Source organism: Oncorhynchus clarkii, chromosome 18 (genome assembly GCF_045791955.1).
Source record: "Oncorhynchus clarkii lewisi isolate Uvic-CL-2024 chromosome 18, UVic_Ocla_1.0, whole genome shotgun sequence".
NCBI lineage: Eukaryota > Metazoa > Chordata > Actinopteri > Salmoniformes > Salmonidae > Oncorhynchus > Oncorhynchus clarkii.
In genome coordinates, this window is record NC_092164.1 from 43,250,544 (window position 1) to 43,265,764 (window position 15,221).

At 45.8% G+C, this 15,221-nt stretch overlaps 1 protein-coding gene across 1 annotated transcript in view; it reads right to left on the reverse strand.

The window, feature by feature from the left end:
• The window catches only part of LOC139372343 (immunoglobulin superfamily DCC subclass member 3-like), a 41,239-nt gene extending 26,547 nt beyond the window's left edge, over positions 1–14,692 (reverse strand). Inside the window, exon 1 of the mRNA XM_071112061.1 lies at positions 14,572–14,692. Within this exon, the coding sequence (XP_070968162.1) occupies positions 14,572–14,692 (121 nt within the window). The remainder of the gene's footprint in view (positions 1–14,571) is intronic.
• Between the last annotated feature and the right edge of the window lie 529 nt (positions 14,693–15,221).

Sequence of the window (15,221 nt, forward strand, 5' to 3'; positions counted from 1 at the left end):
CCTCCACCAAACTTTACAGTTGGCACTATGCATTCGGGCATCGTAGCGTTCTCCTGGCATCCGTCAAACCCCAATTCATCCATCAAACTGCCAGATGGTGAAGCTTGATTCATAATTTCAGAGAACACATTTCCACTGCTCCAGAGTCCAATAACGGCGAGCTTTACACCACTCCAGCCAACGCTTGGCATTGCACATGGTGATCTTAGGCTTGTGTGTGGCTGCTCGGCCATGGAAACACATTTCAGGAAGCTCCCGACGAACAGTTCTTGTGCTGACAGAGGCAGATTGGAACTCGGTAGTGAGTGTTGCAACCGAGGACAGACGATTTTTACATGCTATGCGCTTCAGCACTTGGCGGTCCAGTTCTGTGAGCTTGTGTGGCCTACCACTTCACGGCTGAGCCGTTGTTGCTCCTAAACGTTTTAACTTCACAATAACCGCACTTACAGTGGACCAGGCCAGCTCTAGCAGGGCAGAAATTTGACGAACTGACTTGTTGGAAAGGTGGCATCCTATGACGGTGGCACGTTGAAAGTCACTGAGCTCTTCAGTAAGGCCATTCTATTGCAAATGTTTGTTTGTGGAGATTGCATGGCTGTCTGCTGGACTTTCTATACCTGTCAGCAACATGTGTTGCTAAAAAAGCTGAATCCCCGAATTTGAAGCTGTGTCCACATATTTTTGTATATATAGTGTATAGAGTGTCTTCAGAAAGTATTCACACCTCTTGACGTTTTCCACATTTTGTTGTGTTACAGGCTGAATTTGGTGTCACTGGCCTTCACACAATACCCCTTTGTCACGTTCTGACCTCTATTTCCTTTGTTTTGTATTTATTTAGTATGGTCAGGGCGTGAGTTGGGTGGGCAGTCTATGTTTGTTTTTCTATGTTTTGGGGCAGTTCTATGTTTTCGGCCTAGTATGGTTCTCAATCAGAGGCAGGTGTCATTAGTTGTCTCTGATTGAGAATCATACTTAGGTAGCCTGGGTTTCACTGTGTGTTTGTGGGTGATTGTTCCTGTCTTTGTGTTTGCACCAGATAGGGCTGTTTTGAGTTCTCACGTTTCTTGTTTTCGTTAGTTTGTTCATGTATAGTGTCTTCATTAAAATACAATGAACAACCACCACGCTGCGTTTTGGTCCGCCTCTACTTCACAACAAGAGAACCGTTACAGAATCACCCACCACACTCGGACCGAGCAGCGTGTTAACAGGCAGCAGCGAAAGGAGGACGTTATGGACAGCAATGGCATGGAGTATACTACTTGGGAGGAGATCGACAGGTGGGCGGCCGACCCAGGGAGAGTGCCGGAGCCCGCCTGGGATTCGATGGAGCAGTGCGCGGAAGGTTATCAGAGAATGGAGTTGGCGAAGCAGGCACGGCGGCGCGGAAGGAAGCCCGAGAGGCAGCCCCAAAAATTTATTGGGGGGGGGCTAACAGGGAGTATGGCTACGCCAGGTAGGAGACCTGGGCAGACTCCCTGTGCTTACCGGGGGGCTAGAGAGACCGGACAGGCACCGTGTTATGCAGTGGTGCGCACGGTGTCTCCAGTGCGGGTGCATAGCCCGGTGCGGTATATTCCAGCTCCGCGTGTCGGCCGGGCTAGATTGAGCGTCGAGCCTGATGCCATGAAGCCGGCTCTACGCAGCTGGTCCCCAGTGCGTCTCCTTGGGCCGGCTTACATGGCACCAGCCTTGCGCTCGGTGTCTCCGGTTCGCCTGCATAGCCCAGTGCGGGCTATTCCACCACGCCGCACTGGCAGGGCGACCGTGAGCATTCAACCAGGTAAGGTTGGGCAGGCTCGGTGCTCAAGAGCTCCAGTGCGCCTGCACGGTCCGGTCTTTCCAGTACCACCTCCACACCCCAGCCCTCCGGTAGCAGCTCCCCGCACAAGGCTTCCTGTGCGTGTCCTCGGCCCAGTACCACCAGTGCCAGCACCACGCATCAGGCCTACAGTGCGCCTCGCCTGTCCAGCACTGCCGGAGCCTCCCGCCTGTCCGGCGCCTCTGCCGGAGCCTCCCGCCTGTCCGGAGCCTCCCGCCTGTCCGGCGCCTCTGCCGGAGCCTCCCGCCTGTCCGGCGCCTCTGCCGGAGCCTCCCGCCTGTCCGGAGCCTCCCGCCTGTCCGGCGCCTCTGCCGGAGCCTCCCGCCTGTCCGGCGCCTCTGCCGGAGCCTCCCGCCTGTCCGGCGCCTCTGCCGGAGCCTCCCGCCTGTCCGGCGCCGCTGCCGGAGCCTCCCGCCTGTCCGGCGCCGCTGCCGGAGCCTCCCGCCTGCCCAACACCGCCAGCGCCGCCCGTCTGCCCAGCGCCGCCAGTGCCGCCCGTCTGCCCAGCGCCAGCGCCGCCCGTCTGCCCAACGCCGACAGCGCCGCCCGTCTGCCAAGCGCCGCCAGCGCCGCCCGTCTGCCCAGCGCCGCCAGTGCCGCCCGTCTGCCAGGAGCCGCCAATGCCGCCCGTCAGCCAGGAGCCGCCAGTGCCGCCCGTCAGCCAGGGGCCGCCAGTGCCGCCCGTCAGCCAGGGGCCGCCAGTTCCGCCAGTCAGCCAGGGGCGGCCAGTCAACCAGGGGCCGCCAGTGCCGCCAGTCAGCCCAGCGCCAGCGCCGCCAGTCAACCAGGGGCCGCCAGTGCCGCCAGTCAGCCAGGGGCCGCCAGTCAGCCAGGGGCCGCCAGTGCCGCCAGTCAGCCAGGGGCCGCTAGAGCCCCTCCGCCCGGAGCAGCTTCACCTCTGTCCCGAGCAGCTGTCCCTCTGTCCCGAGCAGCTGTCCCTCTGTCCCGAGCAGCTGTCCCTCTGTCCCGAGCAGCTGCTTCACCTCTGTCCCGAGCTGCCCCTCTGTCCCAAGCAGCCCCTCTGTCCAGTGGGGTCATTGAGAGGGGTGGGCATGGTGAGTAAGCCACGGAGGCGGACAATAAGGCGGACTAAGACAATGGCGAAGTGGGGTCCGCGTCCCGCGCCAGAGCCGCCACCGCGGACAGACGCCCACCCAGACCCTCCCCTATAGGTCAAGGTTTTGCGGCCGGAGTCCGCACCTTTGGGGGGGGGTACTGTCACGTTCTGACCTCTATTTCCTTTGTTTTGTATTTATTTAGTATGGTCAGGGCGTGAGTTGGGTGGGCAGTCTATGTTTGTTTTTCTATGTTTTGGGGCAGTTCTATGTTTTCGGCCTAGTATGGTTCTCAATCAGAGGCAGGTGTCATTAGTTGTCTCTGATTGAGAATCATACTTAGGTAGCCTGGGTTTCACTGTGTGTTTGTGGGTGATTGTTCCTGTCTTTGTGTTTGCACCAGATAGGGCTGTTTTGAGTTCTCACGTTTCTTGTTTTCGTTAGTTTGTTCATGTATAGTGTCTTCATTAAAATACAATGAACAACCACCACGCTGCGTTTTGGTCCGCCTCTACTTCACAACAAGAGAACCGTTACACCCTTAATAATATCAAAGTGGAATTTTTATTTTTACAAATTAATAAAAAATCAAAAGCTGAAAAGTATTGAACCCCTTTGTTATGGAGTAAATAAGTTCAGGAGTATGCATAAAAATATGCATAGAAGATACATAATAAGTTGCACAGACTCCCTCTATGTATAATAACAGTGTGCCTTATCTTTATACCCCACACATACAATTACCTGTAAGGTCCCTCAGTAGAGCAGTGAACTTCAAACACAGATTCAACTACAAAGACCAGGGAGGTTTTCCAATGCCTCACAAAGAACGGCACCTATTGGTTGATGGGTAAATATATTTTTTAAACCACACAATATCCCTTTGAGCATGGTGATGTTTTTAATACACTTTGAATGGTGTATCCATACACTCAGTCACTAAAAAGATACAGGCATCATTCCTAACTTTTGGGGTGGCAGGGTAGCCTAGTGGTTAGAGCGTTGGGCTAGTAACCGAAAGGTTTCACGTTCAAATCCTGGGGCTGACAAGGTACAAATCTGTTGTTCTGCCCCTGAACAAGCAGTTAACCCACTAGGTCCTCATTGAAAATAAGAATTTGTTCTTAACTGACTTGCCTAGTTAAATAAAGGTCAAATTAAAAAATAACTCAGTTGCCGGAGAGGAAGGAAACCTCTCAGGGATTTCACACTGGTGACTTTAAAACAGTTACAGAGTTTAATGGCTGTGATACGAGAGAACTGAGGATGGATCAACAACCTTGTAGTTATTCCACAATACTAACCTAAATGACAGAGGGATAAGAAGGAAGGCTGTACAGAATAAAAATATTACAAAACATGCATCCTGGTAGCCTGGCAGGTAGGAGCGCTGGGCCAGTATCCGGAAGGTTGCTGGATTGAATCCCTGAGCCGACAAGGTAAAAATCCGTTGTTCTGCCCTGGAGCAAGGCAGTTAACCTCCAACAACTGCATCCTGGGCAATGATGAAGTCAAATAAAGCATCCCCCTGTACCTCTCTGATTCAAAGGGGTTGGGTTAATGCAGAAAATGCATTTAGTTGTGCAACTTTCCCAATAAGGCACTAAAGTTGATCTTCACATTTTTTTACTTTATGTCCTGAATACAAAGCGTTATGTTTGGGGCAAATCTAACACAGCACAGCACAAATGTGGAATAAGTCAAGAGGTATGAATACTTTCAGAAGGCACTGTATCTGTATAATAGAGCAAAATATTTTAGATGTATGGCTCTCTAAGATGTGTTCAAATTGCTAGGCCTCAACCCAACTTTGCACTGAATAGCCACAATAATAATATGCATCTCTATAGCCTTTCTGCATTAGACATTGCTTCTTGATGCATCAACAAAGAGATTGATCAGGGGTCCCCTTCTTTTGTATACCAATAAACGCATTCATATGGCCCTAATCTGGGTAATCACTATGGCCTTGGCTGCTACATATTGCTAGCTAGTGACAAGGCAATAGGGTGCTAGATTAAGGCCTTTGAGGTTTGCCCACATGTGCTCTCTCTCTGTAAGATTACCAAATGTTGATCCAACTATGCTAATCATCCACTATAACCTATGTGATCTGTTCTTATATTGATGTGGGATGGAGTGCTCAAGTTAGAGGATTAATCCAATTTCAGAGGTGGAGGGTCCGAAATGAGTTTTTTCTTCTTCTGAGCAGCAGGGGATCCCCCACCCAGTCCCCACCCTGGAGGATACGACCCTAACCCTTCAGGGGCCATGAGAGAGTTGGAGGAGAGTTGATGGAAGGGGGGAGTGGGTGATGGAGGGGACAGCTTGCGTCCGGCCACCAGGTCTGCCTCGAATCCCCACTCACTCAGGAAACCATTGTCTCCTAGGCCATTGGCCCTGAACTTTACAGGCTATTGTAATGGCGGCCAGGGATCATCTTAGCCAGCCACCCACCCCTCAAAAAGAGAGGGAGAGTGAGTGAAAGGGGGTCCTGAGCGCCGGGGATAAGGCAAAACCTACGCAAATCCCCTCATTGATTGCGTTACGCCTTCCTCTCACATAGCCTTACCCCGCTCTCCCTTTATCTATGTTTGAGTGGCAGCCAGCTACAGCTGCACTGTGACTGAAGAACCAGTATATTAAAACTGAGCCTTGGACCAAACGTACATACAAAGTGCTATAGGCTTTAATATGGCAATAAACAATCTATTGAATGGACATGTATGGAGGGGTTACCTGAGAAACTCATACTTTACAGGGCTGTTAAAAAGAGCAATGAAGTGTTGTGGCAAGGAGAGAAGATTTGGTCTCACATTAGTAATCGGGTGGCATATTCGAGGGAAGAAATCTACTGACACTATTGGCCTACGTTTTATAATCAATAGTGCATCAACACGTAGGCTGCACTTGTGCTGAAAAATGTCTAAAAATAAAATAAATAAAACGTTTGGCCGTGCTTGACTTAAAGCCTGCAGGAATATTGCTTTATAACTTGATATAACTTATGAGCTTTTATAATGTCTGATAATACGTTTTGGAATATCTTATGGTAAAAAAATGCAAATGTAAGAAAAGTGCAATGTGACTTTCTTCGGTTACTTGGTTCACAACTGATTATAATTTTAATTTCTGTGGCCAAAAAATGATTAAAAAACGTAAGACAAGCTATTGAAACTCCATCCTTCCTATCTAAAAAGTAATCCACGGCTTTTTGTGTGGGGATTACAAATGTATACTATGCACCTCCAAAAATTGCTCCCTTCCCCTCTTCTCCCCCATTAGAAATATTAAAGCAGTGGGGGAACCGGAGTAAACAATGGCTGAATGCGGAGCTAGGGAGCTATGGAGCTTGGGAGAGGAATCCTGAAGGAACAGGGTGTGGAAAATGGGAATCGCTGGGAGGCGTGAGACTCAGTGCCCTGCGGCTCGCTCCTTTGTCTCGCTAATGGGAGTTAAACTCTCTCCCTCACTCTGAGCCCGCCGCCTCCTTTTAGTGGTTATGCAAACATGCTATTGTAGCGGGCTACGAGATTGTGGGGGGGCGACACACACACCCAAGTCGCCCAAATCTTTTGTTTAAGGATTGATCGTAATTAGCTGGCATATGCCAAGTTCAAAGTGGAATAAACACGACATCACTGTTTCCAATATTGAGGAGGAAGCTAAGCATGTGCCACCCATGTTTGAACTCCTCCCTTATAAATGGCAATGGGGGGCAATTAACTAACACTGCACGCAAATTGCTGCACTGCTTTTGTTTGTAATGGACACACCATATTATCCATTCATCCAGTTCATTGGGAGAAAAAACAATGAATCAGCTATTTTTGAGTTTGGCTTTCTTAGTTGTGGGATTGTTTTCATGCCTGGAGACATTAACACATTTAACAGGCAGACTTACATTTCAAGCTATTTGTGTGTTTGGATCAACTACAAAATGCAGGCTCAATTTAAAACACCTCCACTCCACCTCAACACAAAGAGCAATGAATTATTATTTTATTTTAAAATTATTGATCCTCTCAGTTCTGATTGATATCACAGTCCCCAGAGGTCAAAAAGCAGAATTGACCATCTGCATTTGTAGATTGGATTGTTTCTGATGGGGATGGACAAACACACAGGTCTTAAAACGACCTGAACAAATTTCTGCCAACTCTAGACCCCTCTTAGGATCGATAAGAAATAATCTCCAATGCAATGGGGAGGAGACCTTACTGCATGCCCTCTTGTTTTTAATCACTGGGATGTAAGCAAGCAGAAAGGGACACAGCCAACAAGGAAATCTCATTAAACAAAGAAAGGCCTTGTGGGCCATGGTGGGTCCTCCTAGGACATAACACAATAATCTACACAAAGGGCCCTATCTTGTAAGGTCCTACCACACTGGGCCTAAAGGCTTTCGACAAATCAATCTACTGGTATACCTGCTGTATCTGGGCGATGTTCAGCAGGGCACACTATAGAAAATGCTTTGCAACGGAAAACAAAAACAAGCTTTTCTTATTGGATGAGTTCAGATAGTTCGGCCGAGTTCGAAAACTATTGTCTGATCATTGATAGGGTCACTAATACTTCTATTCACCTTCTCCATGTCTGAATGTCTGTTTGATTTGGACACTGGCTAAAGTATTTAGAGCCTCTATGGTAATTTTGAGTATAATGTCCTCCTTTTTGGGTTTGATACCACGGTCACGACCACTGGATATGGTTTCAGAAAATTGCACCAAGCAAGGTACACTGTTGGTACCACTACAATTGTCATTGACAAGTCTGTACTTTATTTACCGACACGATGGGTTGGGACTTAATGAAAACCTACAATGATGCAGCCTTTTAATTAAAAACACCAGCTCCTCTGTAAAGGTTACCTCACACTCGGTAATCACCAGAGGGTGTTTTAATTCAAATAACAAATGTGTGTAGTATACACTGGCGCTCGGGTTAAACAACGAGCGTTAATACGATAGAGGATTAACTGACCAGGTGTTCGATCAGGCCGCTATTTGTCTTCCGGTCCATTGATAAACACCCATGCCAAGAGCGATATCCAATGTCCCAGGTGCCCTTGATGATAAACACATGTAAGCCTTACTGAAACCACTGGAGTGTGTCAGTCAGTGTTCTATGTTTGTCACCAACTTCAAATGACTGTCTGTATCTCATATCCGCTGCAGTTCTGTATAGCAAGTTTTTGTCTCACTAATAGCCCACAAATAGCCAATGGTACAGTATATCAATTAGCAGATCATGACAGGGACTCCTCTGTCCCCATCATCCCATCAGTGAGTGTCAGTGATGGGGAAGACGATAGTAGGAAAAGGGGATACCTAGTCAGTTGTACAACTGAATGCCTTCAACTGAAATGTGTCTGAATCAGAGAGGTGTGGGGGGGCTGCCTTAATCGACATCCAAGTCTTCGGCTCCCAGGGAACAGTGAGTTAACTGCCTTGCTCAGGGGCAGAATGACAGATATTTACCTTGTCAGCTCGGGGATTCAATCCAGCAACCTTCTGGTTATTGGCCCAACTCTCTAACCACTAGGCTACCTGCCACCTCTCATGCAGCAGCCAATCAAATGGGAGCTGCTGTGCTACACAGGAAGAGTATATTGAACCTCTGTTAAGGCCAGGTAACTCTTTAGTAGCCTAGGTAAACTCACACTATTAAACACTTACACTATTTAAGCACCTAAAAGATGTAGGATCTTAATTTGACCCTTGTAGTGTATTTGAGGTTTATAAAGGCTTCTGATGTTTATAATATTCACTTTGAAATGTCAGACTTAATTTTCCCTAATGTATCAACACCTATAACAATGTCCCTTGATCATAATCCACATAATAATTAACCTGTCCTGTTGCTCCAGGATTGTTTCCCTGCGGCCTCAACTTAAGATCCTACATCTGTAGGGATTGTGATATGCTATTATCATCCAATACCATTCCGAATGTATCTGAAAAATCACACTAGGTTATGTTTCGAGTGGAACATTATTTTAAGAGATTAATGGAACTGGTTCTACATCTGCTTTACACAACACAGTGGTAAAACCCACACACTATGTCACAAGCACCCTATCAATGTCTCTGGGTCAGGTTTCCCACTAGTTGCCCCGCGTGCATGGGTTCTGGGGTCGGATTAGCTCCCTCAGACTCATGCTGCGATATGCCTGTCACATTGGCCCCTATAATTGTACCTTCAGCAGAGAAAATCTGCTGTATTACTATGTATATAAGCCCTAGGAGGATAGAGATGTTGCCCTCCTTTAATGCTGTATGGAGGGATGCAGCAGTGGCCCAGCACAGGGCTATTGTCCACGTGTGGATTAAACCAATGGGGTGTCTTTTTGGACTTGGAGCGGTCCTATGGTGTTATCCCTATATCTAGCTACCTCTGGGCAGTGTGTGTGTGTGTGTGTGTGTGTGTGTGTGTGTGTGTGTGTGTGTGTGTGTGTGTGTGTGTGTGTGTGTGTGTGTGTGTGGTTGTGATGTGAACATGGTCACGGGCAACAGTGGGAGGATTACCCTTGACGGACGGACACACACAGCCTTTTTAATAAGGTCTCAATCTGCGCCAGATTCACAGAGAGGCAGCGGGGGCCAGTGTTATGGAGATGAGGGTGTGTGAAGGTCAGATCACAACTGGGGCGGGGTGAGGCGCCTAGCCATTATCTCCTGGGCTTTTCTTGTCCCCCCATCACCAATCACTCCATTGACCAGGAGGGGGACCCCAAGGGTTAAGTCCCCCACACTACACCACCCCCTAGGTCACAACAGCCCCCTCTTTCTCCCAGAAAGGTCATAGGTCCCTTCCTCGACCCCTTTCTCCAGTCCAACTATCCCAGAACACCAGTTCTGCTCCTTCAATGAGTTGTTGTTTGGATGGGACACTATATGAGGCCTGATTTCATTACAATACAAAGGACCACAACACACTGGACCCTAAACATTGGGCATAGAGTCTATTTTAAGTTAGGCCTTAACTTTCTAAAGCATATGAAATGTTAAATCTTAGTTACTTGATATTAACTTTTTATATTAGTTGTTAGGCTTATTAATTTCTTAGTTTGTTACAAGAGGGGGTGATTTTTTTGGTACTGTTCTGAAAGGAGCTGAAATTAACTTGACTTTGATTTGGAGAGTTGATCATCACATTCTAGGGTTGAAGAGAGTTGTTCCTATCTGTAAACCCAATGTTGTGTATGTGTTAGGCAAATTATGTATAGGCCTAATCAAACTACCCTTGGCCTCTTCAACTCATTTGATATCGCCAGATTTGGTCTTGATATTTATCATTGACTTGAAAAAAGGTCAAACAAAATAGCCTCTTGTTTTTAAGTTTGAGTTGGAAAATGAACTCTACATCAGCAATAATGGAGAGGGAAGGGGTCAAATTATAAAGGTTGTATCCAAACAGATTCCCATATAATCACATAGGCATACACTAACTCCAAAATAAGGCACACACACACGTGTGTGTTCAATGTTCTCTGAAAAACAACAAGTTGAATGTTATCCTGAAAATAGCAAAATTGTTGTAAAATGATTAACAATACATTAATAGATAATGTATACATCTACGTGTAATAGAACCAGTTCATGAGAAAGGCAAGTAAAACTCTTCTGACATGTATTTCTTAACAATCTTATATCTAGGCCTACTCATCATCCAATTAACAAACTGTCAAGGGTCCCGTCCGGAACAGCTGTGTAAACTGGGCTCACACAACGCTCCACTCATGTTTATGCACGCGCGCTAACAGCCTCATTAATTAAGCCTAATCAACCACGTCGTTTCCCAGGGGGTGGCCTTCGGGATACAAATGTAGGCCTACTGTTTTCAATTGTAATTAACCGAGTAATACGAAATAAGCCCCCCCTTCGCATCGTTTTTATTAAAGGGAGGGAACGCACACTGCTTAACACTGGTACTGATTAGGTGTGCTGATGAATATCTGAGTCCTATGGCATGATTTCAGGTCATTCTCAGCCATCCATTGTCATTGTGGATTCACTGATATACATAGCTATAAATGATTTCGATGTACATTTGATTATTTATCACTTTCCTGATCAGATAGGTTTGATTTGGGTTGTACTATCAGTGTCAATAAGCGTTCTACTCAATGAAAAACGCAACATTCAAAGTTCCACTTGAACTTGACGTTTTCGGTCAACACTTTATTTCAAGTTCCAAAAACTTATTGCACCTATATGATGGATATTGTTGATATAATTCAAAGCCATAAAATCTACAACATCATAGCAGTTAAAATCGATCACATATGTCCAATTATCTTGATTAAACCCGAATCGAATGGAATGGACCATTCGTTCATGAGCAGGTGCTAAATATTAGTTTGCTGTGCATCAGATGAAAACAAGTTGGTATGTCTTCTTCCTAATACACAACCATCAATATCTGTAGATATCGTAAAAGCTGGTGGTACACATCCCATCAACTTTGACTCGTCGTATAAAACTTTAATTACAGCTGACCAAATCCATCTTTAACTAGGCCTACCACTATCAATTCAAATCAAGAGAGAAAATACTGTGTAACAAAACGTTGAGCCGACAAAAAGAAAATGCATATAGGCTTACACACGGCTATTGAAACAGAATAACCAGATGCTGTTCAATTATACAAACTAAACAATGAATAAAAACGTTAGATTAGAAACCATGCAGTTTCTAGGAATTATAGGCCAACTGTTACACACTAACTTCATAAACACACAGACAGAAGAATAAACCGCTGAACCGTTGTTGCCTGTTAGTAGGTCCCCAGTCCCCCACTACAAAGTTGTAGTGCAAAAACAACAAACCCATATAACCACATAAATAATATAATAAAAGGCATACTTACTCAAACAGATGAACGCCACCAAACAGGCGAGCAGCATCCTTGGCCGGTTCATTTTTTTTACTAATAAAGAAAATAGTATTTTGGCTTTGCTGAAATGTCTTCTTGCCCCCCCCAAAAACAAAACAAAAATCGAAAAATATATATTCCAATTGCTGAGACGAGTCTTTGGAAAGCTTGTGCTGAGATGTCTTCTTTGGAGAGCTTATAATACACGTGATTCACTTTTATTAAAACAGTTCTACTCTTCTTTAGAAACCCTTGTCCAGCGTATTGGCCGGAGCTGGCAAATGGTCACGTCCAAAGCTACTTTCAGAATACTGTTTTGCCTATTCAGGACCAACGGAAGGGACAGCGGACATTAGGTATGCAGCGTCATTGTTGTCCCTGCTGACACCCGCGGTCAGTGAATGGACATTGACACAACAGCTTTCACCGGCGCTGGCAGGTTGGTCCCGCCCAATGAACCAATCACATAACGCGCGGCTTCGGAGGCGGAGGTGCGTTGTGCCTCATAGGCATGATTGATTTTCATTTGAATGGAGCTCCGGCCACTTCTCCGCTCCGCTGCTCTGGCTTGATGTCACATACACATACCATAATCACTACGGACAGCTGTGGTCACCCCGGAGAGCAGTGACGTCGCATGCGCTCTGTTTTCTTCAGGATATAGTTATGGCACTATGAAGGCAAGGCAGGTCTTGGTTTGTTGACAATATTTTGAGAGAAGTGGAGAGAGACATGCAGTTGGTAACACTATTTTAAGCCTGCAGATATGCATTTATGATGTGGTTATAATGCATTGTAAGACTTATACAATATATGACTATATTGCAATATGTAATAAGATAAAGCTCATTGGTTTATTTTAATTTGTGAAAAACAGTATCAGAAAGATGCAATTTTATGCAAAACTAGGCTATCCATATTTATTGACGCCTTTCACATAATCCTTTTTATTTTGTCCATTGTCATCACAAGCCATATGACCTTAACCAAGTCCTTTTCAGAGCAGTTCATGTCACACATAATGGTCATACAGATTCATATCGAGATATATGTCCTATGGCAAGAAATCCCATGACTCTGTGTTTATGTAATGAAAGGTGAGATGTGCACAGTGAAGTCTAATAGAATGGTCAGTGGTGCTGTTGGTTGATCCAGCGTTGGGCCCATCTCAGGATCATATATAGCCTACCCTGGAGACAGGGTTCAATCCCCCATTCCACCTCTACCTTTCATCCCTCTTTCAACTGTTTCCCTCTCTGAAAATGTGTCTATTATTTGTATAAAATATTTGTACCAGAGTTTTTTTTCCCATTGCCACCTAGTCATCCCAACTGGTTCATTCTCATTCTGCCCCTCACCACTCCACTACTTCTTCAAGTCATTAAGCATGATGAATGCTGCCATCACTCGCCCACTCCTCCGCATCCTCCAAGACTCTGGTACTTGCCTACAGGGCACTGAGGGGAACCACTCCTCCCTATCGCCAGTCAATGTTCAAACCAATGATCAAACCCAAGAGTGTCTCCATATCTCTTAACTCCTCTGCAGGTTACATACCTTAACAGCGGGATAGCAGGAAGAGAGTCAAAAGGTCCAACATCAGCCAGTACCGGGTGTACACACCTGACCCTACAATAACAGCCAACAGTGTTCTTCTTTAAAACACCCCCTCAGTTTCCCATATCGGATAAGTCACTGATCCAATATGACGATTTCCAAAGCACCTGGTCATATTGAGTGTGCAACACCATGACATCACCACCAAGACCAAAGTTGACGTCTAAGAGAGTGGTCATTCCTACCCTGCTCTATAGTGTGGAAACCTGGACCTGCTGGAGGTCAACTTTAAATCAACTTTATGTCATGTCAAACCAAATAATTGTGTTGATTTCAGTTGATTTGGCCATGACATTTAGAAAGTTGCACCGACGCCACTCCTGACCCCCCCCCCCCCCCCCCCCCAAAACACATAATTAGCCTTCATTTTCCTAAGCATTATGCAATAGGGAACCCTCATGAAACTGACAAGCAACCGACTGGTAGTCAGGAGTCATTCATTGAGGAGCCAAGCACTGTTTCCTCTCAATAGCCATGTTAAATGGACATTGGGAGGGCTACACTATACATGAGCTGTATGTTGTGCATAACGTGCATAATGTTGCCCATGCCAGGGATTCTCGCCAATTAGAAAGGGTTATAGTTGTGAATCCTACCGAAAACTCTTGACAACTCTAACTAATATCGTAATGTTACCTGTAAGGTTGAAAAGGGATGGTTTCATAAAAGGGATGGCTTACTATGTAGAACTGATTATAAAGGAGAATGGAATCCCATTGTCCTTTAGCATTTTTTAAACATTTATTTAGACGTTAGGGAAGAGAAATGCCAATTGAACCAAAGTCTTACAAATATGTGTTTTCTGGAGTTGGAGGTGTTACCACCAGCTATGGCAGTCTATGTTAAACTTGAGGGTAAATATGTTACACATTTAAGCCTAAATGGGAAGTGCAAAGCGACAAAGGTTACGATTGTTCAAAGAGTTTCTGACCCAAAGTGACAAGGCACAACAGTGACAACTGTCTGTCAGTCTGAAAGGTACTTTGTCAGAGAACTAACGATGATCAAGAATCAGTATACAGAACATAATGATATATTTGATTGAAACTTAGGCCATAGTCCTCAGCAGAGTTGGATCACCTCATGAAAATGCCATAGACTGTTGGTGAAAATGTCAAAGATTCAGGTCACTGGTTTCCTTGACCTTTCAGTTATGATTCTTCATGCTGATAGATTCAACTAGTACAGTACATGATTCAGTGAAGTTTAGAGCAGTGGCGGATTTAGCTATAGACGACATGGGCAGCCGCCGGGGTTGGCAGCCACCGGGGTTGGTCTTGCTGGGGTTGGCACGGGGCGACCGCACAAACATTTTCAGAAGGGTGACATTTGAAAGATCGGTATTCTATCGCTCATTTGCACGTCACGTCAATGATATTATGTCACCGTGTGGGACTCTGGGTCAATTAACCTTGTTGGAGTGGGCACCCTGATTCTAGTTTGTGAGCTAGGCAGGTCTCCCACTCAGAAGTACAAGATGGGGAGGAGGGCGGGGGTAGGTTGACCTCAGGTCTCCCCACTGGAAGCCCGAGGTAGGGGGAGAGGGAGAATCTATCAAATAGCGCACCCCTAACTTTGTACAGTACTAATGCAATTAGTAAAATCAGTCACACTACGAAAAGCTACCAAATAAGTTAGTTTCACAGACATATTGTTGCATTTTGTTCTGGTTTGTGTGAAATCGTTAAGAATAGTATAAAACCAGTCTGCACACCACCAAGGTGAATTGGTTTAGTCTTGACTCTTGGTTGACAGTGTTGGGGGAAGGGTAATGTATTGATGCTCGAGTGCCAAATCAACACAAATGGATAAGAAAAGATCTAAGCCACCAGGTGCCCAGC